This window comes from Curcuma longa, chromosome 6 (assembly GCF_044706935.1).
Source record: "Curcuma longa cultivar G26 ecotype Majalengka, Jawa Barat chromosome 6, ITB_CL_G26_1.1, whole genome shotgun sequence".
Classification (NCBI taxonomy): Eukaryota; Viridiplantae; Streptophyta; class Magnoliopsida; order Zingiberales; family Zingiberaceae; genus Curcuma; species Curcuma longa.
Genome location: NC_133866.1, coordinates 6266447 through 6293983, shown reverse-complemented (window position 1 = coordinate 6293983; position 27537 = coordinate 6266447). Strand labels below are relative to the sequence as shown.

General features: G+C 36.8%; 2 protein-coding genes, 1 long non-coding RNA gene and 2 other non-coding genes across 7 annotated transcripts; 2 read left to right on the top strand and 3 right to left on the bottom strand.

Moving 5' to 3' along the window:
• The first annotated feature begins 741 nt into the window (after positions 1 to 741).
• Positions 742 to 7258, top strand: LOC141830609 (uncharacterized). Of its 3 annotated transcripts, none has more exons than XM_074718011.1 (2): positions 742 to 966; positions 4725 to 7258. In XM_074718011.1, exon 2 carries the CDS (start codon positions 4996 to 4998, stop codon positions 6877 to 6879), a length of 1884 nt encoding a protein of 627 aa, XP_074574112.1. In that variant the 5' UTR covers positions 742 to 966; positions 4725 to 4995; the 3' UTR covers positions 6880 to 7258. The 3 variants fall into 3 exon arrangements, with proteins under 3 accessions (XP_074574112.1, XP_074574114.1, XP_074574113.1); XM_074718013.1 differs by lacking the exon at positions 742 to 966 and adding an exon at positions 984 to 1336; XM_074718012.1 differs by lacking the exon at positions 742 to 966 and adding an exon at positions 1347 to 2591.
• An 884-nt stretch (positions 7259 to 8142) lies between these two features.
• Positions 8143 to 22362, top strand: LOC141830968 (uncharacterized). Its single transcript, XM_074718422.1, is given in 20 exon segments — positions 8143 to 8279; positions 8359 to 8511; positions 8614 to 8773; positions 11593 to 11911; positions 12375 to 12512; positions 12605 to 12797; positions 12898 to 12972; positions 12975 to 13027; positions 14242 to 14460; positions 15285 to 15451; positions 16499 to 16577; positions 18181 to 18738; positions 18820 to 19163; positions 19298 to 19414; positions 19509 to 19592; positions 19661 to 19873; positions 20666 to 20734; positions 20906 to 21115; positions 21556 to 21684; positions 21943 to 22362. Coding segments are annotated over 20 exon segments (3660 nt in total). The 5' UTR covers positions 8143 to 8176; the 3' UTR covers positions 22220 to 22362.
• Positions 22363 to 23161: 799 nt separating this feature from the next.
• LOC141831212 (uncharacterized) lies at positions 23162 to 24160 on the bottom strand. Its single transcript, XR_012602020.1, has 2 exons — positions 24093 to 24160; positions 23162 to 23661 (listed from the first exon to the last, which is right to left on the bottom strand). It is a non-coding gene; the product is annotated as an uncharacterized LOC141831212 (long non-coding RNA).
• Positions 23571 to 23663, bottom strand: LOC141831287 (small nucleolar RNA snR60/Z15/Z230/Z193/J17). Its single transcript, XR_012602032.1, has one exon. It is a non-coding gene; the product is annotated as a small nucleolar RNA snR60/Z15/Z230/Z193/J17 (small nucleolar RNA).
• LOC141831288 (small nucleolar RNA Z43) lies at positions 23933 to 24034 on the bottom strand. Its single transcript, XR_012602033.1, has one exon. It is a non-coding gene; the product is annotated as a small nucleolar RNA Z43 (small nucleolar RNA).
• Positions 24161 to 27537: the final 3377 nt, after the last annotated feature.

Below are 27537 nucleotides of genomic sequence, written 5' to 3'. Positions count from 1 at the left end.
AATCACGGTAAATCGGGAAGCGCATATGGCGGCCAACCCAGATGCAACATCCTTTGATTGTGATTCTTCATTTAAAAAAAAAATTCCTATAAATATACTATAGTTGAAGATCTAACCGTGGATGTCTGAATGACAACTTAGATATTCTACCGTCATCAAAGAATGTCCTTATAAAATGTAAAAAAGGTAAAATTCGCGACCAACCCGGACGGCCACGTGTCTAAGCGGCGGCGTTCCCTCGGTGACGGCCCGCCGTGCCGCCGCATCCTCCGCCTGCCTTTTCCCACGCGCGTGGGCCCCGCTACCGTAGGTTTCCCGGTACCCTCTCCCTACTGCGTGCGCGTGCTCTCCAGTCTCAGCCCAAAGTGCCCGCATATTTATTTATATGGGAGCATTTCAATCTGCTCCAGTGCTTATTAATTTTCTCATGTCACATTTGGTACTTTCTAATTTATATTTAAATAAGAAAATTATCAAGACATCCTAAAAATGATAATAATTATAATATAAAACAATTTACATTTGGTATTTTTAAAATTTTAGAAGATATTTTAGAAAAGAGTTAAAGAGGAAGATCATTTATCAAATTCCGAGGGGCGGCATGAAAAGTTATCTTTCTTTTTTTTTTTTTTTTCAATTTGCTCTAATTTAATTTAAAAATCAAGTTTCATCTTTTTTTCTCTCTTGGTTTTAATATTAAAGCTTCCGTTCTCCATTTGTCTTTCTGGATTGTGACTCGGCGAAGAAAGCGTTGAGTTCGTTCCTCTACCCGCGTGTTTCCGCTCTCCGCGTCTCAAAAGAATCCAACGACGAGAAGGTAACTAAACCCTAGTTCCTCGTCCGCGGCTGCTCCAAGATCTCGGCCTGCTCGATTTCTCTTGTTGGTAGTTTGAGAAGGGCCGATTGCCGTTCTTCGTCTAGTCTGCCTTCGTCGAAGAGGAGCAGAGGCAGCCTTCTCGTACTCGGGTATCTTATACCTCCAGCCAGAGTTTTTGATTGGAAAAAGTTTCGATTTTGAGCTCGTTACTTTCTTCGTCGATCTGGATTCGTTCTGATTTAGTTTACTTTTCGCTGAAGAATCCTCTTTTAATCTTGCCCATGACACATGATGAATTGTATTGCGTATGTTTTTTTTTAGCTTCTGATTTCTGTGAATTTCTAGCCTGGATAAGTTCCTGAATGGAAAAGGGCGATTTTTTCTTCGATAATTTTGTAGTGGCAAGTTGATTTGGCCGTTTCCTCGTTGACGCTCGTCGACCTTATATGCGCTGTTGATGACATATCGATTGCTTCAAATCTGGAAATTTTTGTTTGACTGGACTATTTTTCCACCTTGGTTAGTTTCTCCTTATGTGCTTTCTAGGGACAAGTTTTTCTTTTAATCCAGAAACAGATACAATTATTTTACTGATTTGTTTGTCTTGTTGAGCGTCAAGTTAGATTTCACGGGAATAATTCTGAAAATCACAGTGGGACTCAAGAGCACTTGACAGCCTTTCTCAGGATCCTTGAATTAATCTTTACTAGAGGAATTAATCTCTTTCGTGCTCTGATCTCTTAGATTAGATCTGTATCATATTCATACCTGATCGGTGCTCTGATCTCTGATCTCTTATGTGTATCATCGTTGCTTGTTGCCTGTCTTGTCCTTTTAATCTTCATCATCTTATTTTGACGTTTATATAGTCTTCCACTCTTAGTTCGTTCAGGTGTCTTCCTTAAATCTTCTATCCTGTTACTTTGAGTGTTATTTCTCCTTTTCATACGGTGATCTAAAGTTTACATAGACATAGTTTTGTGCTGCTGTGTTTTGTTGGTTTGCGTGTGTTCACTGGAATTTTTGTTGTGAAACATGTAAATCTTTCTGCTTTATTGCGAAATATCTCCTAACAGCCCAACACTTAAATCCACGAAGTAGGTTTATCTATATCTCAATCTTATTAAACTTGCTTTCAGCTTAAAGGGACATGACAATAACGCAGCACTCTAGAAACTTCTCTCCACTTTTACCAATAATTCTTTATTCTATGTATGATAATCTTTATCCCTTGCATATTGAATGATATATTCAATATAGCTAAAGATCGAGCTTACTTGATTTCATGTTCATGCACCTTAACTATTCTGTTGATTCTTTTCCTGTAACATGCTATTAATTATCATATAACAATCCAAATTTGACTTGTAATCTTGGAAGATTTGCGATTATGCAAAATATTTTTTGGTTCTTTAGGATATCCTACATATATAGAACCGATATAGAGAAAAGAAGCTGTAGAACAGTCTTTTGCACACTGTTTTGTCCGTCATGGTTATCAACTAACGGAAGTATCTAGGTGTCAACTTTGGGATATTATATGTGAATGCATTTCTAGAGGGAACATAGCTTTCCTTATTTTTAACAAGAGTAGTTTCGTATGTTTTCCATGTTACGAACTGCTCAATTAATCATGTGCATTTGTCTGAAAGCCTCTTTCAAGTGATGTTGCCTTATATGATGTGCAATTTCTGACAAAGCCATTTTCTTTTTACCCTAACAAGGTAATTTGCCATACTGAGGTACCTTCAAAAGCAGAAGAATTCTTTGTTTGGTAAGATGAGCAACTTCTGTGCAACTGAATGATCACGAAAATGCTGAAAAACTTACCGTATATTTTTGAGGATCATAAAACCATAAATTCTGTTATTGTACTGATGTGGATCATAAAACCGTAAAATGCTATTATTGTACTGAGGATGAAAAGCTTTCATTCCTCAGGAATTTTGTTTCTGATTACATCCACTGAGCAGATTTCATACATCAACTATTATTACTGTAAATAGAATGGGACTATCATCCAGTTATCTTTTTTCATGATTATTATTATTTAAAAAATAAATAAAACGGTAGCTTGAAGTTTTCAACTAATTTCTAGCCTTTTTCATGTCCAACATTTTTTGGAGGCAAACAATGTTTTTGAATGTCCTCTGGTTCAGTTTTGACTTTACAAAACATGATGGTTTTTTATTTTTACAAAACCAAAGATATTTATGTTTTTTATTTTTATTGCTTTAACTTGCTTTGTGACGAACTCTAATTTTGATTATGATACATGATTTTGGAACTAATATGACTTTGGCATTTTAAAGAAAAAATATACTAAAATTAAGCCAAAGAATACTATCGTATCAATGCTATTTATGAATCACATATCCTTTGTGATTAGTTCCAAATTTGACCTCTATTGTTATATGATTTTGGAACTAATACTCAGTTCTCGAACATCCTTGAGAAAAAGTACATACAAAAGTAAAGCTTACTCTTCCATATGTTATTCATAAATCACGGAAGAAAATTATTAACCACTTGAGCCTTGAGATCGATTGCGCTAGTACCTACCACAAGGAGTTTAGATTATACCACATTTTTCTCTAGAGATGTTAGTGAATGATTTCTTGAACTTAAGGGTTTTGGCGTATCTAGTACTGATTGTCCCATCATTTGGCGGGTTTTTTGTTGCTGCGGAGTCATTTGACAGGTTTCTCATTGTTTTGAACCCAGGAAGAGTTTGAGGCTTTCTATTTAATAGTTATTAGTTACACTTTGTTTTCTTTTCAGGCTATGCATTTATTGTAGACCATTTTTATTGGCTTTACTGATCTTAATCTGCATATTGGATTTAGAGGGTGAAAATTTTAGTTTTCCATTTTAGGATGTATTTCTTCACATATTGCTATGGTAGTGTCCTCACGCAGTGCGGTTTCTTCATGTACTCAAGTCTCAAGTACACTGATTACAATTAACTTGTTGGAGATGGGTGCTAGTACAACATGAAACATTTCCTGGTGTAGTAGTTTTTGAAACATGGACTTCTTTGTTAGTTCAATAACATATGTACTCCGTTGTTATTGGTATAATCCAGCTGTCCAGGATTTTTTTTTTTAATGTGGGTGAGCTTTTGGTAGTTTTTTATTCTTCAAATAATGAAATAGACTGAATTTTACTGGCTTTCAATGGAAAATCATGCAACTGAAACTTAAAAGAGGGGTCCGAATAACACAATGCTTGGGTCAAGAATGATTTTGATGATTTTCATTCATTTATAACTTTTAGTAACAAGGAAGGATTGATATCCTGTCTGTAGACTATTTTACACATGCCGGATTTTAGAAAATTTGGAGTGGAAATACCTTGTAACTGAATAATATGTTACTTTTTTGCTCATCTAGTTTCCAATGAATTATTTGTGCTATTGAGATTAAATATTTTGAAATTTAGGAAATGATGATAAGACAGTAGTTTTGCTTTCTAGTTTCCGATGAATTATTTGTGCTATTGAGATTAAATATTTTGAAATTTTGCTTTCTAATATTTCACTCTATTTTCCTCCCTCGTATCAGTGTTAGACCTCCACGCCTATTCTTTTACTGACAACATAGAATAATTTATAGAAAATAAGGTGTCAGACACCTAGATTCAAACCTGTTCTGGTAGTGGATACTCATAGCCAAGTCCAACTAGCTATCAGTATTAATACCTATGTGGACTGATGCCTCTTATTCAGCATCTATTATTTTCATGCTGACAAACATTAAATGTTTTTATATTTGATGGTCATTGGTATGTTTGTTATTCAGTTAAACAATTGCTAATGGAAATTCATAACAGTTGCCCTTCTTTTGTGAGTATGGCTTTTATATGTATGGTCCCAGCTTGCTTAAAAAAATTGTCGTTCCTATTACAGGCTTTCCTGTTGCTTAACTGCCATTGATGGCATTGTTGGCTGAAGCTTCGTGCCTGTTTGTTTGTTTGACTTGAGTGCTTATTGATCGCCTTACTTTGGCACTGAGTTTTACATAATGGACCGTCGTGATACATCTGGTTTTGTCAGTGGAGGTTGCAGTCCTTCATTCAAGTATTTCTTATGATGTTTTATTAACTCTGAGTCCCAGAAGACAGGCTGATTGGTCCTTTTTTCATCAAGTTTGGCTGATTTAAGAGATTCTTTCACAATAATGGTGGCAGACAAGAGCATGCTTTCCGCAGATTTTACAACGAACCTCCCCTCATTTGGTTTCAGGAGGTCAATGCAATTAGGAGGCCAATGCAGCACTGATGCCAAAACACCACTTGATCCCCTTTCAGATATGCATGATTCAACTCCCAACACGGAAAGGACAACATGGGAGTTTAAGGAATTTAGTGAGATTAAAAATTCAGAATATGCCTTGCTAGGCCAATCATCAAGTTCCTCGTACGTTAGCAAGATGAGCTCGACATCTGTTTCCACCACATCTTTGGTGCAGGAAACCGATGAAGAGGCCTCCGTGAACCTAGGACTGGATATGCAGCTTCATCTTGGAAGTAGGAACAGGAACAGCATGACTCCTGCTAAATCATCAGTTGATGATCTGAAGGCTTATCATACTGGGCACCCGCTTGACTTGCAATTAAGTCTATCAATTTCATCTTCTGCATCTGCTTTATCCAGTGCCAGCTCAATCTCAGACCAAAAATCAAATAGCTTGAACAACTCTACAGTTGCAAAACCAGTGGTTCTGTCTGGGAATGAGGAAGGGTCGGCTGCCCATTGCTGGATATTTGGGGTGTGTCTTCAACCTTGTGCGACCAACTTAGAAACATTTGGCAGCTTTTCTTCTGAAAAGAAAGAGTGTGCTCAAGCTGATTCAACTTCAATTGTTCTGAATGGGAAATCAACCACGATGCAGGCATTGAACAAACCAGTTACCTGTACTTCTGAGACTTCTAATTTACAGAAACGCAAAAATAGAATAAATATCTGTCAGTTCCAGGGGTGTACCAAAGGTGCCAGAGGTGCTTCTGGTTTGTGCATAGCTCATGGTGGGGGGCGGAGATGCCAGCGACTTGGCTGCCAAAAGGGCGCAGAGGGCAGGACGATGTATTGCAAAGCCCATGGAGGTGGTCGTCGATGTCAACTTCTTGGCTGTACAAGAAGTGCTGAAGGTCGCACAGATTACTGCATTGCTCACGGTGGTGGTCGCCGATGCAACCATCCAAGTTGTACTCGTGCTGCAAGAGGAAAATCTGGTTTATGTATCAGGCATGGCGGTGGCAAAAGGTGCCAGTGGGAGAGTTGCACAAAGAGTGCAGAAGGTTCCTCAGGCCTCTGCATTGCCCATGGTGGTGGACGGCGATGCCACGCCAAGGATTGTACAAAAGGCGCTCAAGGTAGCACACTATTCTGCAAGGCACATGGTGGTGGAAAGAGGTGTATATTTCCAGAATGCACGAAAGGCGCCGAGGGGAGCACTTCGTTTTGTAAGGGACATGGTGGCGGTAAGCGTTGTTCATATCAGGGTGGTGGTGTGTGCCCAAAGAGCGTTCATGGGGGCACTCCCTTCTGTGTAGCTCATGGTGGTGGAAAGAGGTGTGCTTTCTCTGGGTGTCCTAGAAGTGCCAGAGGCCGGACTAGTTTCTGCGTCGGTCATGGTGGTGGAAAACGTTGCAATTTCAAAGGATGCGATAAAAGTGCTCAAGGGAGTACCGACTTTTGTAAAGCTCATGGAGGAGGTAGACGATGTTCATGGGGTCAACCTGGCTCAAGCTTTGGTGTCGGTCAGCCGTGCTGCGATAAGCTTGCCAGAGGTAAAATTGGTCTCTGTACTGCTCACAGTGCCCTGGTACAGGACCATTGTGTTCATGGTGGTGTTATGCTTGGGCCAATTACTACTATCCCATGCCCAACACCCAGAAAACTGGAGACAACAAAGCTCGAGAACGGCGACGATGATTCTGTAGGGTGCACCAATTTCGATCTGACATCCGAGTATGAGCATGGAAGTTCTTTTCCCGAAGGCAGAGTGCGTGGAGCAAGTTTAGTAGCAATGCTCAGGAGCAGTTACTCCAATAAGATATGAACAATCTGTGATTCCAACAAATGCAACCTATCTGTGATTCCAAGTTTGGTGTACCTTTTGTCTCGTTTGTTTGTGTATTTTAGTTGCGATTGGCTTATGGTGTTAGCTAGAGAATCCAATAAGATCTGAACAATCCTTTGGAACAAAGTTTGGGAGGATATGGATTGGTAAACCATATTAGTCGTCGTCGTTGTCGTCATCGTCGTCAAGCATGATCGACGTGCTATTTGTTGTGTAAATTTTATGCTACCTTTGCAGACTGCTACTGTGGCTTCAGAACTAGTTTCAGGGTTCTTGAGATGTTACTGAAATCATACTATTCTTGTTTCTCCTTTTGACTTTGCATAAATGGCATGATTCAAGCCTTGGATTTGGACTTTGACTTTGACTTGAAGATTTCCTTATTCATTTTTGTCTGTCGAAGTAAACGGCCCTTACTTCTATTGTTCTCATGTTCGACGAGTTCGCATGGTAGGTGTTTTGCAACTTAAGAGTAGGACTGAGTATTCGATTAAAATCAAATTGAATTGAATTAAATAAATTTGAATTGAATTAAATAAATTGAAAATTGAATAAATTAATTTTTTTTAACCAATTGAACTGATCGAATTTCTAATAAAAATTGAACAAATCGAATTGATATTTTATCGGTTAATTCGATTTTTAACCGAATTAATCAAATTTACTAAATTTTTTAAATATTATAAAATTTTACTAATTAATTATAAATTTATAAATTTATTTATTTAAAATTTATAAATTATTTTTTAAAATTAATTCAGTTTATTCGATTTAATCGAATAAGAAATTTTAAAATTGAAATCGAATCAAATTAACTGAATTAATCGATTTTTTAAGAAAAAATAATCAAAATTCTAAAATAATCAAATCAAAATTTTTTAATTCGATCGATTTATTCGGTTTAATCAATTTTTACTCACCCCTAGTTAGGAGCCACTTAACTCGCGACTAAAGCACCGCTTCAGGCCACGACTTGACTCGCGACCCAAGGTAGATTGTTAGGCTCCATCTTGCATCGTGACTTGCGTCGTAACCTAACTCGGTTTCCATTTTTGCCTGCAAGCTGCAGCCCGCTGAAGTATTTATTACGCGCGCGAAACGCGTACTATGGCGGGAAAATTTCGCCTCTTCACCCGGCCGCCGCTTTCTCCTTCTCTATATTCTCGTCTCGTCTTTCCTCTTCACCGACTCCTCCGAAGCCTGATCTTCAATTTCAAATCGATCCCCAGTTAGGGGCGCTGCTAACTAGCCCGGATTCCGCCAAGAAGAGCTCGAGATGGACACGGAAGGGCTCTCCATCATCTGCGCTGGGATCGGGTGTCCCGAGGAGGACGAGAATGGCGCCCTAGTCGGTTACACAAAAGGCGAATTCTGTTTAGGTAGGGTTTATCACTCGAGGTCCTTTGTTACTCGGATTAGGTATTTCCTTCTAGTTGACAAGATGGGCGCTTTCGGCAGATAGTTTGAAGGATTTGCAGCGATTCTTGAGGCGTGATAATCCGCAGCGGCGAGACGTATTCAAACAGATATGCAAGTGGAATATAGTGTCTCGTGATCTGGTCCCTCTAATTGAACATTACCAGAGCGATCGGAATTTGTTAATCAGTGCTGGTAACTTTCTGTATCACCAAGTTTCAAGCCAGTTTTTTTTTTTGCTGTTTAAGTTTAATCTTTGTTCAGTTTATGGCCTGACTGTGACTTTTTGCTGCGCAGTCAAGATTTTGGTATTTATGACAATGCCAGTAGACCATTCTTCAGATAATGTTGCGCAGCAGATAGAGTATCTGTGGGATCTGAAAGCTTCATTGACACGTTCTATCACCATTGCAGTTATCGTGTCTCTTCTTGAAGATCCATTGGATCATTTAGAGCAGTGAGTTAACAGCTCCATCTTAACATTTGTTAATAACTCTAACGCCGAATGTTATATTTCTCTGCTTGTTTTCTCCCCTTTTATTTTCATTGGAGATAGCTATTGTTTGAAGAAAACTGTCTAGGCAATCTACATAAATTAAAAAATAAAATGCTAAATTTTTCTAGGGTTTTTGCATCAAACGACAGAATATTAGCATCAGAAGGATTTTTGCTAAATTGTAGGAAGGTACCATGCTCAAATGCAAAAAAAGAAGAAGAAGAAGAAGAAAGTGTGTGTCTCTTTCATCCTCTAGGTCATGATTACTTGTTTAGAATTAGAGAGAGTTTTCTCCTGGGCTTGTTTAGAATGACAAGATTAATAGGTATAAGAACTACATCATCAATTGCCTTAACGAGTCTCAGGTTGGAAGCTTGATTGATGTCCTACAATCCATTAACTCAAAATCTCATCTTCCCTTAAAATAGTATAACAAAGTAGCAATGCTATAACTTGTACCATTTTTACAGGATCATATTGGCAAATAATACATTGGATCAATTGGTATGTTGGAGCGTGGTAGTACATGTTTGTTAGAAATTCATACTCATTTTATCAAGTTAACGCTAATAGACAAGTTTAGAAGTCCAAGAATTTATCATACATAAAAGGTTATCACTATATTGTCAATTTATTTGCAACAATGCTACAATGGAAAGATAAATTAGTGTAGTCATTGGTTTTTCCTGAAAACAAATGATATTTGGAATATGAGTAGGGTGGCAATTTGTGTCGTGCCATTTCTTGTGTACTGTTTTTTGCTTGTGAGACTTGTTTCAGAACTTTTGGTATGTTAGCTCAATCTTCCTTTGTTGGAGGTTCTTTAAGTAGTGTGTTTTACTGGTGAAACTTATTTTATGTTTAATTGGAGGAACGGAAAAGTGAAGAGACAGGAGAGGAGATATGGAGGGATGGAAAAGTTAAAGTGAAAAAAAAAAAGGTTTTTCCTCTTGTTGCTTACTTGGAAGGATGGAATAGAAAATGCTATGTGTTTTCTTTCATACTATTCATTAGGAAAACAAGACTACATGAATGCAAACACTAGTCAACTAATGAAGAACTTTGTTTCTACCATAATAGGAATGAAGAACAAATTGGAGAGAACACACAAAAACTCCTTTAATACAATGATGTATTGTGGAGTCCTTCAGGTGATTAATAGAGGTTATTAATGTGGACGGATAGGGATAAAATCCATTGTTAAGAGTACACTCACCATTTTGCCCTCAAATACTCATGGTGTCGAAGATGTTAGCCACGATAATGAACTAGCCATTATGCAAGAACTCAAATATCATAATCATGCATGTTGTCTAAGCTTGGCTAGATCAAGCTTGAATGTTTTAAAAACCACACTAGATTGGCTGGTTCAATTTGGCGAGCTGCCCCAGCTTCTAGTTGAACAATGTATTTGACTATTCAATAGGTAGAATCAGTCTAATGCACTACTTCCACTCATCTATTATTAAGTAAGCTAATTTAATTACTTTCCAGTGCATAATGGAGTTTCTAACATCCAGGTCAACCTTGGGTTTGATTTTCAAATCATTAGCATCCACTAGCAACGGTAAAGTTGTTGTTTTATGATTTTGTGGTCATAGATTTGAATCGCAAAAACAACCTCTTGTAATGTAGGTTCAATGTGGTCTACTCTTCCCTAGGATCTTGCATTGGTAGAAGCTTTGTGTATCGGGTTGTCCTTTTTTTTTTTTTTTGGGCATCCACTAGCAAGAGAATAATCTTTTTACTAACTAAAACTTCCCTTCTCTTTTTCTCATAGATTTCAATGATGATTCATAAATGGGTCATGTCATTCAGGTCGATATAAAATTATATGAAATAATAATAAGTTAATTTAATTTCAATAATAATTTTGTAAAATGTAAGATTAATTAAGTTCTCTAAATAATTAAATTATGTAACATAAAATGCTATTAGAATTTTTTAAATTAGATTGCTTTGCAAATAGGTAAAATTGTGTCATCCATTTATGTATTCGGATCGTGTTGTATCACTTACAAAGTTTGTTTCTTCTATGTTTTGGGTCATGTCCAGTTATGGTATATACCCCTAGCTCCAAGGGGAAGTCTCTTTCATCTTTATTATGATCTGGTTGCTGTATCATGATAATTAAAGAAAATTCTCACATATGAAGAAGAATTTAGTTTGGAAGTGATCACTATAATAGTTTGATGTCTCATGGTAGGATTTTAATAATACGACAAGTTTTAAAATAAAAAAATAGAGCTAATTCAACTTAACCACTCTTGATTGGGCTTGATTCTTGACTCATATAAAAAAATGTATCATTTATTTTCCAGAAAACAATGAAAAAAGAAACCCATGAACTTGACCAATTCAATCAAGTACAAAGAACCTAAAAAGGGGATGCTAGACTCAGACTTGATTGGGCTTAATTTGTTTCTTTTTAAAAATCTGGTTGATTTTAGCTTGGCGTGTTTTCAGCTCATTTGAAAGATTTGGCTCAGGTTGGTTCTTTTCATGAAGCATATTACCATGACTACCTTGATGGGCCTGTTTGAACTCATTATGGTGAACAATAAATTGAAAATTGCTAGCAAATTTTCTAGTTGATACTCGCAAAGTTTATCTGTCCAGAATTAGAATAAATATCATGGGGTTAGATTGTCTTTTGGCAAACATTGACCTAAATCAATTTATACAGTATGTTGTTTCATGTTTTGGTCTTCTTCCTGTACCATTTCCTGGTACAATGCCAAAATTACTGATTGAACTTTCATGTTTAACATTTCATCCAGCAACACATTTACAGAAGATGACTGGAAGTTGGTTCAGCTGGTGCTTACATTGTTCCGAAATATCCTAGCCATCCTTGATATCACACAGCAACAAAAGTCAGCTGGATTAGCTACTCAGTATTTCTGTCTGGCAGATAGATTGTTGGAGCTCATGTTCGAAGAGAATGTTATGGACTTGATTATAGTACTAACTCAGCATGTTGATGACTCTTCTGGTTGTCTTCAGCAAGACAATCTTCTTTTGTTGGAAATTTTCAACTTCATTTTTCTGGGACAGGACCCGGACCTCATAGCTAGAGTTTCTAAACCGGCCAATAAGGTTTATTTTGTCCTTGCCTACTTTTATACATAATTTGTTTCTCTTAGCAATGCTTTCTTTTCTTCATCTGGGTCCTCTTGTTGGTTGAAGAAGCTTGTCAATCATTGTTTAACTGCATATTAAGTTCTATCAAGTTTGATTTTTCATAAACAAACTTGCTTAGTCTGTCTGAAGGGTTGCAAAGTTTTTGTACTTCTGACATATTCTTTTTCTGCTAATATTATTTTGTTAGTAACTGGGAATCTGCAAACACCATGTTATTGTAGAAAAAAAATGAGTTTGATTTGGAAGCCATATACTTTAATGCTTCAAATTCATGACTTTAATTAATTAAAAGGTTTCCCATAAGTAGTAAAAGGGATAAACTGACCGAGTTTTACAGGGTTGAAATCTCAAATCCAGCAAAGAATCTTCGAAATATTTGTGTTGAACATGTAGCATCACTTTAAAATCATATGTGCAGGTAAATGAGGATATTTCAACAACTATAGATTCTCTCAGATCTATTATGGAAGAAGAAAAGGAGAAGAGAAGAACCATCCATCTAAGGAACGTTGAACGCCATTCACAGTTCAGCGGAACATTTACTCTCCTTGGGGTGGTATACTCTCTAACCTTATGCAAATGCTGTGAGGAAATTATTACAGGAATACTTGATGGCTGCTTAATATATAAGCGATATTTTGTTGATAGGATGGCTCCAAAACTGTACTCAAACGGCACCCAACCTCTGTCTCAGGAAATGGCATGATAAAAATTCACAATGTTCAACGGGGTCCATTAAAGAGAATCGCTTGGGACCATGACAATTTGCATCCTGGAAAGAAAAATATTCTGGAACTACTAAATGAATTCTTGAACCAGTTTTTGTCAGGAGGTTATAATGGTAAATTTCATTGTAAAGATATTTAATTTCTTGCATTTTCTTGATACTAACTCAAGCTTTTTGTTCACCTTTTTTTGCCATATAATGTTCTATCCCCCAGTTTTGATGCAATCCATTTATGTTGATATTACAAAGGAGTCACAGTCTATTCAAAAAGCTGAGATTATGATGTTTTTCGAGTTGCTAAATTTGTTTTGGCATTTCAGCACCAAAAGATCCTAATATCAAAGGTGAGAAAAATTCAGAAGAAAGTCCTTATTATCGTGTATTGACTTGCTATCTCTTTTCAATTTTCTTGATGCTTGCATTATATTTGTTGGTATAAATTTGAACTTAGTCAATTTTGCTCGACTTGTAATAATAGGACAAACCAAAATAATCAAATTTTGATCAAATATATAATTGAGAAGATGCAAAAAATAATCAGAGACTTGCAAACTTCCTATTCCTAAAGCAAAGATCCTCTCTTGCAGATGATTCTTGGTCTTACAACTAGACAGGTTGTTCAATTGGACAATTCAAGTGGGTTGGACAAGCTAGGTCAGTTTTAAGAGCTAGATAAGTTTGATAAAATATTTCATGTAGATCAGTGTGAAGACCATTCCTTATACATTACTTATAACATTCCTACAAATCAAGCATCGAAATTCAAATGAAGTATCTATATTTCATTCCATGAACCAAACTAAGGAATAAGTATTCCTAATCTCTTCTTGTCAATTCCATTCCCTAAGAATAGTTACTTATTCCTTTTCAATCAATTTCGTGAACCAAATGCCTATTAGTGTTCAGTCCCAAGGTTAAGATGAAAACAGTTGAGCTTGGCGTAACTAGTGTTAAAATTGATATGACTATGAATTTTAAATCATATTTTCACAAGGCTAGGTTGTCAAGTGTAAGTGATGTAATGGGCTTTCAACAACTAACAATATAGAGATGAGATTCATGTAGCCAACCAAATAATTGGGGGCAAACATGAATCATAAGTTGTGGAAGTATTTCTTAGAATTTTCTGAAAATTACAGTTTCTTCAAACCAACATTTTAGTTATTGTTTCACAGTATAATCCACTACAGAAGTTCACATGGCAAAAGGTTTAACACATCTCATACTGTTTATTCTTTCTCATGTTTGATAATAAATGATTGATACTCTTAAGTAGTATGCTAATCATCATTGTAACATGGTTCTATTTACATAAATGAAGAGAAACCATCTATTCTATTATGTTTTAGAATTTGAACTCCTTGCTTCAATTGCACAGCTGTGACAGTCTCTACCAACTTCAAGCGCCTAGCTTGCTAGCTTCTTTTTTTTACCAACTAGTTACTACATGTTTCTATATCTGCTTAAGGCATCATGTTTACTTAAGTGATATAAATAAATCATGTAGCAGGTGATCAGGTCTTATGTTTGTAAAAATCAAGTGATGTCTTTTCTTCAGGAACTTAATATGGAGGAACCCCTTTCTGATCTTTCATGTGAAAATTTGTGCGGTGATAAAACAACATTCCATGGTGAGGTTTGCGAACCAGTTGCAGCAACAATGAATGAAGCTATGCTCAAATTTGTCATATCCAAATGGCTTGAGACTTTTGATGGCTTGAAGCAAACTAATGATTACAAATCCTTGTCAACTATTGGCTCCCTGTTTAAGAGTATGGTCAGTTTCAGTAAATAAATATATCAGCATGTTGTGTTTCTAATTCTACAGTCCGGTTATTTATCACAAAATGTTTTGCTAGTATCTGCTTTGCATTTAAATATCTCTTGCTCTCAAAATATTCACTCTAAGTGCAAGAAAACACTGGAGATTGTATTTTTCACCATTATGAGAATTGGCAAATGTATCTTTCTAAGTTTGTAATAAATACAACAAGCCATGAGTTCTATTTATTTAGGATAGGCTATTAGGCTTTAACTTTTAAGCAATCTATGATTTTCTTATCCAATGAGAGAATTTATATTGAGTATGATTGATAGTCTTTACTTTGCTATATTTGCTATATGTCATCTCAATATTGCTAGATAGGTTTATTTTCAAAAAGGGAAAAAATATGCTAATTGACCACTGTTACAGCAAATTGGTATATATCTGTTGGGAATTGTTAAAATGAATAAAATCTGAAAAATTGTGAAAGAAATTTCACTGTGCCCCCAAAGTGTATAAAATTATTACATCACCTCCCATATTTTGCAAAATATCAATTTACCCCCTAGATTTTTCAAATACATTTCATAATTCCTTTAGTGAACAGGCAATAGCACAAATGTCAAATAATGTCTTACAGTTATTTCAATCATTTATTTGTTAAATCAACTTAAAAATTATAATTATTTTTAGTTTTCCTGAAGCTTAACATATTTTACCAAATGAACTATGCCAATGTTTTCCTTATGAAACCAGATGGAATCAAAATTTCAGTTTGTTTTAATTCACGTTTTTATAATGCAAATTTCTGTTTAAAGTGTTTTCTTGATATGCAGATTCGCATGCTAGATTTGGTGTTAAAAGTATCTTCTAAAGGTTCAAAAGAAACACAAGTTGCTCGTGTTCTGCTGTATAAGTTGTTTTATGATCAGACGGATGAAGGGCTGACTCATTTTCTGTTGAACATGTTCAAATCCTTCAACTCACATAAACAACCCAAAAGGTTCATGCCATAGAAATAATAGTGCTATATGATTCTGACAATTTTTGTTCCTTATATGCCTCTCTTTAAACATTATATTCATGGTGTATTTGAGAACTTAGATTAATTATTGAAAATTAAATGCTTTACTGTAATTGTTACATTTTGGAATGCAAAGTGTTAGCTACAATAATTAACTATCACTAATTTTATGTTTAGTTTCTCCTGAAACATTTGCTACTTCATTATCCATATTCATATGCTACTTTAGGAACTGGGTATATTTTTGGTTGGCGCATAAGGCACACCTTAGTCTATTTATCCATAAGAACTGTAACCATCTTGTACTGTTAGCAATGTTGCATAACTATGAATTCCAATTTTGTTTCTCTCTCCATTCTACTAGTTGTCATTATTGTTGCAACACTACTTTTTATGAAAGTGAGTTTTTGGGAGTGAAGATATTTTACAGCGAAAAAAATATAAGAATTCCATACATTTTTTACATATTAACTTTAATATAGATTCAAATATAAAATTCAAGTTGTTTCTTGGGTCCAATTACCAAACTAGAAGATTTAGTTCATCTGAATCAAGTTAGAGCTCTAGCTTTGAGTGCTACAGATGGATTGATGGGAGGAATGGAAGTGATTGATATGGAACTCCTTTAGGCATCTGGGTTGGTGGAGCTATACCTTGATGAATTGTCTATGTTCTTGAGGAGCTTGTATATTTGGTGGCATAATCATCCAATGATACTTTTGCATGGTCGATTTTATCCCTTGTATCTCTTTCATTACACATTCAAGTGAGAATAAAACAAAATCTGAACCTAATAATTTCCAAATACAAATCCTCTGGGAATCAAAGAGACCCAATTAAGTCCGAATAGAAAAAGAATTTGTATCTAGGAATGATATCTTACTAAAGTCACCATCAGCACAAATGTTTTTTATTTTGTTTAAATGACTTCATGTTTACTAAAACTTTGTTTATTGCCTATATTTTGTCCTAAGCTTTATTTATCATGCTATATTCCTATTATGATACACACTGTTTCTCTTTCAGTGATCTTGCAGATCTGTTGGAAGTGATACACGTAATGTTACGACTTATGGAAAAACTTCAAGACCGTGGTGCACTGAGGGTATGGTCTAACAATAGCTAAAGCTCCACAGATTTGGATTTTGCTTGTAGTTATTTCAACTATTCTTTGTGCACAATATGGTCTTGCATGTTCCACTTATAAACTAAACCCTGAATTTGAAATTGCATACATAGTTTAAGATCACATGATAAGTAGGATTGACATAGCCATCTTTGCCCCAATTATTTAGTGTGACTGCATGAATCTTTTCTTTTTATTGAGTTTTATGCAAGATAAGACCAGTAATTAGTATTCAAATTTATTTATTTATTATTAGATTGATGGATATTTTCTTAGAACTTACTCTACCCTTTACACTTTCTTCTAATAGATTCAACTTTTCTAACTATAAAATATAATTCACAATTGAACTTGTATGAATCGAATCAACCTATTTCTCTCCTATTTTATATTTTATTGGAGCTTCACCTAATTACTTTTAAATATTCATGTTTTATTTTTTCTAGTAACCCTAAATCCATTTTAGTATTTTCATCTTAGCTATATTACTTTTTAGCGCATGTTATTTTCTAACAACATAATATTCTAATCCATAAAGTATTGCATACCATACAACAATCTTATAATTTTGTTTAGCTTATGAGGGCATGAAGATCTCAAGGGGATCTATCCCTTGACATATGGATTACATTTTGGTGCCTTACAATTTAAGAAACTAAGGCGATAAATTACATTTTGTATATTCAATTTTTATTCTATTCATCTTAAAAACTTTAGTTTCTATTGTTTTTTCTATAATCCAAGCTTCAAATTTAATCTAATTATACTCATCAATTAACACAATTCATGCAAATAATATACAACAAAGAGAGTGTATCTTGAATATGATTGGTTAGTTTATATAACATTAATGTGAAAAGATAGAGATGTAAAGTTGACCATGTAAAGTTATAGCTATAGAAAAATCATTATCGCGTTCTTGTAGCTCTACCATTAAAAATGATATATTATACATCTTATTTATCACATTAGTCTAGTTACTAGATTTTCCTTTTTCTCAGAGCTTATTGTCTACAGACCATCATATATTTTTTTTTTCAAAATCGCTAAAAATTATATGTAACTCTTTCTTCTTTTCCCTTATTTTTCTATCAATTCTTATTAAATACACAACATGTAGATATTCCAAATATGTAAGTAATTTGATTTCCAGAAATGATTATCTCATCTTTTATTGGTTTCAAAATAGCTCCTTTTGAAAGTTCCATAATATGATTCATCATAGGATAAGTTTGATAATGACTTAAACCTCGGCAAGGCATGATGTATATATTCCATTTGGTTTCTGAAGGTATAATGGATTAATCATCATCATCAATCGTCAAGCTGCAACATAAGGGTAGATGATGATACATAAGTAACCTAAGTGAAAGTGATTTACGATATCTAGACGTCACTAATGTTACACTTGCTTTAAGTTCAATGTAGGAAAAAGGATCCATATGGTCAATCTCAAGTAGTGGACTAACACAGCTTGATCATGATGGTCGATGGAATTATTGATCTATAAGTAACCTAAGATTCATAACCTTGCACTGGTAAATGACTTTCTATATTCTTCTTGTTCCTATCTAAACTTTAGGTTGCTAGAAAGTCAAGGAAAGTCAGAAGGAAGGAGAAACCAAAAGGCACTGGAAATAATGAGGCTGCTAGCGTTAGTGAGCACATAAATCTGAAAAATGATGTTGATCAAGCTGATGAAACTGGAGGACATAGTTCTGAAACACTTGTAGAACCTAATTCCTTGATAAACAAGCAATCGACCAAGCTCGGTGAAATTGATCAAGACATTGACCGAGAAGTTATGCCACTCTCTGATCAAGCTGCAGATGTTGCCATAAACAAGAGAGGCATTGGAGATGACATGGTTCCTTTAGTTGGTGAGATTGAAAATGCTGATTTCATTGAGCTTGTCCATGAACCAGTAGATTCTTCTAGTGATGATCAGTTGCCTGACACCAATGAAGTTGACTTTAATATAACCAAATTAGTTGCTACTTTTGTGAACAACTGTGTTATTAGCAATTTATGTTGGTTGCTGAAGTACTATAAAAGCAACTCTGCTGGTACCAATCACTACATCATATGCATGCTACGGCGAATATGTGACGATTTAGACATTTCCCCTATGCTCTACCAGGTATTTTCTGAGTCAACCCATATATTACCCTGATGTTATTGACTTGTTTGTTTGATGTGAGTAATCTGTTTCATTCTGCAGTTATCAATCTTGAGGGTGTTCTATGATATACTAGCTGACCAAGAATCATCAAAATCCAAGAAACACAGTAATATTGTAAATTTTATTACAAAATTTATAAGAAGAATGCTTAAGCTAATGAAAGAGCGACCATTGCTTTTTGTTGAAATACTCTTCTGGAAGACACGTAGAGAATGCCATTGCATTACTGCAGATGCTCTTTCAGCTAATGTTTCAGATCTCCAGAAAGATGCAAACAAACCTCATGATGGTACTTTTTTGAGAACTGATACAAGGCCCAAAAGCATAGCAGACTCTCTTGGTGATGATGAATTCATCTTGCCATCTGACTTCAATAATCTGAGGTATTTATATGAGAATATTTGTTTTGGCCCATGTATATTAATTTTATTGAGCAAAAGAGTATTTTTCTATAATATATCTCAAATATTCATAGTGAGTCTCTCTTGTTTGATATTTTATGAGCCTCACTATGCAGGGATGATAATTCATCTGATGAGTTGCATGAAAATAATTTTGACCAAACTAAGAAAAATGTGGGTGAACAGGAAAGCATGAGATCTATCTCAAATGATAATTTAGAAATGGATAGAAGGTCAGTAACCACTGAAAAATTAACTACTTGTTTTTGCTCCAAACAGTTTTACATTTAATATTTTAATTTATTATTGTTAATTCTCAATATCTAGATCGAAGAACATAAAGGTCTCCAAACCATACAAAGTCTTTATTGACCAAGAACAAGAGAATACTATAAGAAATCTATATCACAAGTAAGTGGTATGTTGTGTTTTTGCTGTTCTAAAATATAAGGCTTGATTTGATATATTTTGATATTCAGGTATAAGGGAGATAAAAGATGCAGTCATCTCATAGCAGAAGCTCTAAACCCTGAAGGGAATATAACCCCTGTTCAAGTCTACCGTAAACTTAAACAGCTTGGTCTACACACAGTGAAAAAGAAAAATTCGTCAGGTGTTAATGCATCTATTTCAGCTGGAGAGAATCCCACTGAAGAAGCTAAGGAGAAAAAATCTTATCAGGGAGCAGCCTTGTAAGTTATTTATGCTTTGTAGTCGAGTGTTCATTTTACATTGTGTGCCATTGTCTTTCCGTTGCAATATGCTTTTTGATTATCAATAATCCTCGTGATGAGGCATATTTGTGGAACTATGGTTGGATGCCAAAGAAATACAATTCTCACCTAATTGTTAGAGTTGTCCATCTTTAAACCTGCCTTAACCTGTTATGAATAATAGCTGCATAGTTGCATGGATTATCCATTGTGCGACAGATGGAACCTTTGGTATTCATCCTCATATGCCCTTGTACCCATGTTGGATACCTGATACACTATCTGTCACTGAGTTGGTATCAGTACGTCATTAATCCCATTTAAATTTTCTTAAAAAATGGAGTTGGCAGATGCCTAGATCGATATACCTATGTGAGATACATGTAACCAAGTTTGAGTAAAAAAATGAGTTGGCAGACACCTAGATCCATACCTATGTGAGTACATGTTCCCAAGTTTGAGTAGCATAGCATGGAACCAAAACCATGGTTTGTAGGTTTATATCTAACCTAGTGGATGATTTGTTTCCTGCTGGCCTCTACACTGATTGGATGGAACCATATTTCAAGGTCATTTAACAATACTGCTCATGTATTAGCTAACCATTCTAGAAATTTGAAGTCTAGTCAATTCTGGTATTTTAACTATGATGATGGTTTTCATATGTTATAATTGTTTTTGAATCTAGTAACTTCAATAACAGGTTAAGGCACAACAGAGTTTTTTAAACTTAATAATGCATTCACTGAACTCATTTTTCTTGTATTCCAGACGCAAAAGAAAAAGAGTACAAACATTTAGCAAAGACCAGGAGCTGAAGATCAAAATCCTCTTTGAGAGGTTGATACCATGGCTACTTCATCCAATTCTCTGTCCTATTGACTAATTTTTTAATCTAACGTTCTCTACTTCTGAACTAGTCTCTGTTTGAGTTGGTAAACATGGTAATCTAAAAATTTTCCTTGAAATCTTCACCTGTATTCTTCCATGATGTTTGCTTGTTGTATGCAGGTTTAAGCATCATAAGAAATGCAGTCATATGATAGCTGAGGCTTTAGATGCTGATAAGACCTATTCAGCTATCCAAATTACGCGTAAACTCAAGCAACTTGGTCTTGTTGTTCCTAAAGAGATAGGCTCATCAGAAACTAGAAACCAAGCAAGAGATGAAGACAATGGTTCTGAAGAAGAAAGGGAAACCTTGCTTGCTATAAAACAAAGGTAGATTTTGTCCCATTTGGTGCTATCATTTCTGTATTTTTTAGAAATACTGGAAATTTTGTCCCTTTTATATAGAAGGGTTTTGGCACTGGACAGAATCTATTAATATCTGTGGCCTCATGTGTGACGATCAATACGAACATTATTGCAACCATACTATTAAGCAAGTCTACATCTTCATGTAATTTTCTAGCAATGTGCCACTTCCTCAAAACCTCAATTGATGTTAGCATTCAAGTATAATCTTATTCTTACTCGATAAATTATACTAAACTTTCCATCTTCATGACAGCTCCTCAGGCTTTTCTGGTAACTGTTGTCATAGGTTATCAAGGTCCTACTAGGCTAGTATTCAGTGTTTGTTAGATTACATAATTGATACACTCAATATCTTAAACATCTGTAGGTCCATTACGACAATTGATATTCTGTCCTTTCAGGAGCCGAAACAAGAAGAGCAAGTTGTCGACAAATGAGGAGACTACACATGAAAGTGTCGCTCTGCTTCACAAGGTAACAACACCAGATAGTCAGGATTCTGATGAGGAGACTCTGGCTACTTTACTGAAGTAAGTATCTTTGGTGTCTTTTCTATGCATTGGCATCATTTAGCGAATCATCGATACTTGTTAATGGTGAACCAGAACTTAGCTAAGTGCTTAACGAAAATATATCCAAAAGAGGAATGCTTGGTAATCAATCTGAATTTATTGCTTCAATAAACTGAATGTTGATACTAAGGCTCAAGCCAGCTACATGAGTATGTCTAACTAATTAGAACAACTTGTTTAAGATAATTGCAGTTAATCAATGCTTATTATTTTCAGAAGCAGAGTTCCAAGGCAGTTGGAGGAAGCTCTAGGAGATCCAGTTAGCATAGACCAAAACCTTGAGGATGAAATGGACACTGGCACTATTCCATCTGCTCTAGATGATGATGATGTGGTGATGGAGAATAACCCGAGCAGCGAGGAGGTTCGGGAGATAGAACTCGAGCCGAACTACGACGACTCCGAAGAGGAAATGCATGTTTTTTCTGCACCCCAAAAGGCTGGGCATAAGAGGAACCTCAAGTTGGTTTTCGATGAGGAAGATGATGACTAGTAAAAAAGGATACAGATGCATAGGAACAAGTTCTGTTGAAGATGGTTGTAGATTCTGTCAGTTTCAATTTAATTCTTGTTGCATTCAATATATCAAATGTAAGATTTTGTTTTGGTATCTTAATCAATTCCTCTTAGATTTTGCTGAGGCTTGTAAGGAAGATGCAGGTTTGTCCTCAGGGTTATGGTGTCGTGGTATGACATTCAGGTACTCGTGGTTCAATCTTCAATTACAATGTATTTATAAGAATTTTCTTTTAAATGGAAATCGTAATTAAAAGATGTTGGGTATTTGGGTTGGTTGTTGCGTATTTCTTGATTTATTTTGGTGGTCGATGAGAAACTTTTGTGGGATTGAATCGGTCATCCTCAAAGATTGAGTCAACGTGATTAATTGGGATTATCAATTTTTTTTTTTTTTGTAAGGAAGATGCATGTTGTGCAAGTCTTGTTCATGTTGGGGTTTTATTGGAATTATTAAAAGGAGTTAAAGGACGTTTATTTATTTATCATTAATTTTTTTATAAAAAAATACTTTTAGATTATTATCAAAGTAATACTTCATTGTCTCATCTATATTTTATTTTTGAAAATACTTTTGATATTTATGAATTATATTGGCTATAATATGGATATCTTAATTTTGATCACTAATAATATAATATTATTATACCTGTTATTATAATAATTATCAATTGTAATTATTATAATATTATCAGTTATATTATAAATTTTTCTTAATGGGGTTGATTTTCATGTGAAATTTTGATAGAATAAATAAAAATACTTTTACAAATCATTTTAACAATTTTTAACTACTCCATGATTTTTTGTTCCCTTCTTTCTTTTAAATATGGAGCATAAACATTGTTTTTTTTTCATTTAGAAATGGTCAAATAAGACCACCAGAAGAGAATGTTTTTAATGCATTTGACGCCCTCCAAAACCACAAAAATCTTTAAAAGAAATCGCAACTCAGCAACATCTGAAAATTTTAAATCAAACATGTAAATTTAGATAGCAATCATAGTTGACAAGGTGAATTAAATCTACATTCAAAGATCCATCCAATTTGCAAAGAATTTAAATCTACAAGTTGAATCCGTCTCCTTACAGTCCATCATCGCCGGCGAGCAATCACTGGCAACGCGGCACTCTTAATTGCAGCCCCTCCCCGTCGGACCTCATCATCAGGAAGATTCTGGCCGTTGCTCTTGAGCTTAAGATTGGCTTTTGTCGAATGCAGATCCAAAACAAATTTCATTCCAACTCAAAATCAAAGCAGTTTCAAGTTTGAAGTTAATGTGTCAATTAAATGTGCATTGATTTCTCGATCATATTTGGAAAGACATAGAGGTCGTCAGATAGGAGCGAAAGACGTTTCAATAATCATCACCCCAAAAGGGTTTAGATCATTTGAACTATGCGATCATCATCAGACCTCTGTAAACCAGAAAGAAAATCGCTATAATCAAAGGATTAGAAATCTCAGAAGGAAGGCAGTAGTGTTTAAAGTGTTAAAACTCAAATCAAAATTTTAAACCAAAGGATGTGGAAAAATATCGGCCTCATAGAGAAGATTAGATCTGTTCATCAGGAGATAAGATTCAGACATATGCTTGTCATTAAAATCGATTAATCATCGGCCAAAAAGAGGTGAATCCGAAATAAAAATTAACATTGTGATCACTTGGAAGAAAATCTCAGAGGCGGCGGACTCAGAATATGGGTGGTGATATATCAGGATGGTCGTCAAGGCGGAGACAAGCACCGCCATTACGACGAACGAGACCTTGATATTGAGTCGTCATCGTCCTCCTCAACAATCTACAAAACATATCTAACGGAGAATTGAAGAAACCGATGAAAAATACCTTCGAACGGAAGGAGACTCCCAGATCTAGAGACGCAGAGGAGAAGAACAGTGGACGGCGACTTCGTCGACGAAGGTGCTTCCGGCCATCGGCATCGCGTGGGCTTATATAGAGGAGATTCTAGGGTTTTGGTGGCCAACGAGCGGCTTGGAGGCGGCCGCATCTGGACCGTCCGATCTCGTAGTGTGATCAGAATCAAGCTCAAACTTTAAATATTAAAATAGAGCATTTTAGAAAGAATAAATAAATATTAAATCATTTTAAAAATTAGATTTGAACTTGATTTCAGGAGGAAGAGAGTAGTACACATAATTTATATTCCATGAAAATTATTATATATAAAATATTTTTATTAATTTATAAAAAAATATTTAAATTTTATTAAATCATTTTAAATTAATTAAAAATTATTTTAAAACAGTATTATAATATTAATCATAATTACTCCCCTTTGAAATCAAAGATATTCTCAAAATAAATAATATAATAAGTCATTTATTTAACTTTTTTATAAAAATGATAATTTACATAATTTAAACTACCGTTTTAATTTGTATCTTTGTACTAAAATTCTTATAGAATATCATAATTTTTTATGATAATTTAAGTATTTAGTTTTTACGATTTGATTAATGTTCCGGTGAGTATATTGGAGGACCCAGACTTGACTCGAGTCTAATTCGGGCCTCATCCATGGGTTCGGTCAGCTCCCGTCACTGTCTATCCCTAAAGGCCTAAAGAAGTCAAGTTATCCCTTCGGTCGCGCCTCCGAATCGCCCATTCGGCCACATGAGTGTTATAGCCCCCTCTAGGACTTGGCTCATTCGGCTCGGTATAATTCAGTTCTGCCCAGTCGGTACAGCACAGTTCAGCTCAACACTGCCATCCGGCAGCTCCGCTCTGCCACTCAGCCTACCCGGCAGCTCAGCACTGCTATCCGGCAGCTCAGCACTGCTACCCGGCAGCTCAGCACTGCTATCCGGCAGCTCAGCACTGCCATCCGGCAGCTCCGCTCTGCTACTCAGTCCACTTGGCAGCTCAGCACTGTCATCCGGCAGCTCAGCACTGCCATCCGACACCTCCACCCAGGCCACTCAACACTCAGCTCAATGCTGCCAATTCCACTCGGCACAACCCAGCCTCCATTCATATCATATCATATCAAGAAAGGTCTTATCAAGATCTTCTTAAGGACCACATGCCTTGTCAGAAGGATGTGACTTTTCAGAAAGGGTCTTCTCTCTCTATTATTAAACAACTGTGTCAAACATTAATGGGAGAGGTCACTTGTCAGGACGCTCTCTCTCTCTCCAATGAATAACCTAACCAAGCATTGAATGCAGATGTGATTGGTTGTCTTCTCAAGACCATGCTTTGTCAGAACTGGTCATACTTTCAAGGGAGCTCTTGATGTATAAAGGGAGGAAGAAGGTATTCGAAAAGGAGGGATCTATCTCTCTCTCTGGCGGCTCTAAGCTCCGCTCTCCGGGCTCCGCTCCCTCTCTCTCTTATTCTCCTTATCTTTTATAAGCTGAGCATTTCCTTTTATTAGAGTATTTCATTACAGTATTTTTCTTTACTGTTCACCTTCTTCCTCCTGACTGGGCTGACTTGAGCGTCGGAGTGGCCGTCCGGGGACTCCCCGGCGCCAGGATGACCTCTTTCTCCGGTGATGTTTCAGGGCCTCCAGGTGGCTGGCCTTATCTCCTTCCTCGGCGTGGTGGTCTTGAAGCCCTTGAAGCTCGTATCGCTCTCCTCCCTTCCTCCTGCTCCACTTCCACGGCGAGCTAGGTCCGGTGACGTGTCCAGATGCAGTTCTCAACCGGAACATAATTTGGCGCCGTCTGTGGGAAACCACTTTGCCCGGATTTGAGATGCCGACGGATGAACCTCCTCAGCCTCGCCTCACGCCATGACGGAGGAAGATTTCAACAGGGTGGTCGCCACGGCCGTCCTAGCAGTTTCCGGACAGCAACCGCAGGACATTTTTCTACCGCAACCTTAACCTCCCCCGACTCGGACATAGTCGGGGTCGAGCTATCTCCATCAACATAACTTAGGTCTGGGACCTACGCCATCGACATAGGTCTGGGACCTACGCCATCAGCAATTGCCCTTTTCAGGGTTCAACCTCCCTTCGGCTCGGACATAGCCAAGGTGAGCTCAAATTAGGTCTCGGACCTACTCCATCAGCAATTGCCCTTTTCAGGATTCAACCTCCCTTCGGCTCGAGCCAAGGTGAGCTCAAATTAGGTCTCGGACCTACTCCATCAGCAAATGTTCTTTTCAGGGCTCAACCTCCCCTCCTAGTCAGGGTCGAGCTTACTCCCGGTGGTCACGGACCACTAGCGCCCGCCACATCAAAGTCTGGTAAATTTCATAACACTTGCTATCTTTTCATATTTAACTCCCCCGCGCTTCGCACAGCCGGGGTCAAGCCGAATCGCGGAACTGGACCCGCTACAGTGTCCGTCAGCGCCATCTACTACAATTCTCAAACTCCCCCGCGCTCCGGCAGCCGGGGTCGAGCTCGCCTAGGCAACCGAGTCGTACTACCGGCGTGGGGTCAACTCACGCAGTTCTCTTGTTAAGCGGTTTTCATCTAGGCTTCCAGCCATGCATCCCAGGCTTCTCAGCCCTTCATCTAGACTTTCAGCCATTCGTCCGGGCTTCTCAGCCATCCAATCGGACTTCCTCTGCTCAGTCATTCGGCCATTCTGCTCAGTCAGTTGGTCATTCCGCTCAGTCAGTTGGCCATGCTGCTAAGTCAGTCGGGCACTCTGCTTAGTCAGTCGGACAGTCAGCTCAGCCAGCAGAATTCTCACTGACTCCCCCTGCTCAGACAGCTCAGACCAGCAACACTCACTGACTCACTCGAGTGCTCCACTATTAGCGCTAAGTCGTAAGTGCCGACTCCCCTTACTACTGCCGAATTCTCGAGTTACTGCCGGCTCCTTTGAGTGCGACACGCCGGCTTCTCGAGTCCACCACGCGATGTGCGTGCACTATCTCAACCTACCGCCAGGCTCGGCCACGAATTGCTCTCCCAAGACCTCTGCAACTGCCCGCGACATTCGTGCCCGAATCCTTCGCTGGCAATTTCTGCACACGGCTTGCTCATACCTTTCCCGACACATATCCGTCGAGGATGTCCCAGCCTCACCATTGATGGCGAGGCTGCCCCACCGTTTCCCGATCGTTTATTTATTCATCATCTTCGTTTCTTTCTCGATCTCCTCTCTGATCTTGGGTAACTAAATCAGTAATGATGAAGGAGAGCAGCTCACATACAAAGCTCAAATCCTTCCTCGATTAAAGAGTGATGCAAAAGATCACAGCCTTCCTCGATTAAAGAGCGATACAAAAGCTGCAAAAGCTCAAATCCTTCCTCGATTAAAGAGTGATGCAAAAGATCACAGCCTTCCTCGATTAAAGAGCGATACAA

Bases quoted from the DNA above. Each gene is read 5' to 3' on its own strand.
- LOC141830609 (XM_074718011.1), top strand. From the start codon at position 4,996: ATGGTGGCAGACAAGAGCATGCTTTCCGCAGATTTTACAACGAACCTC.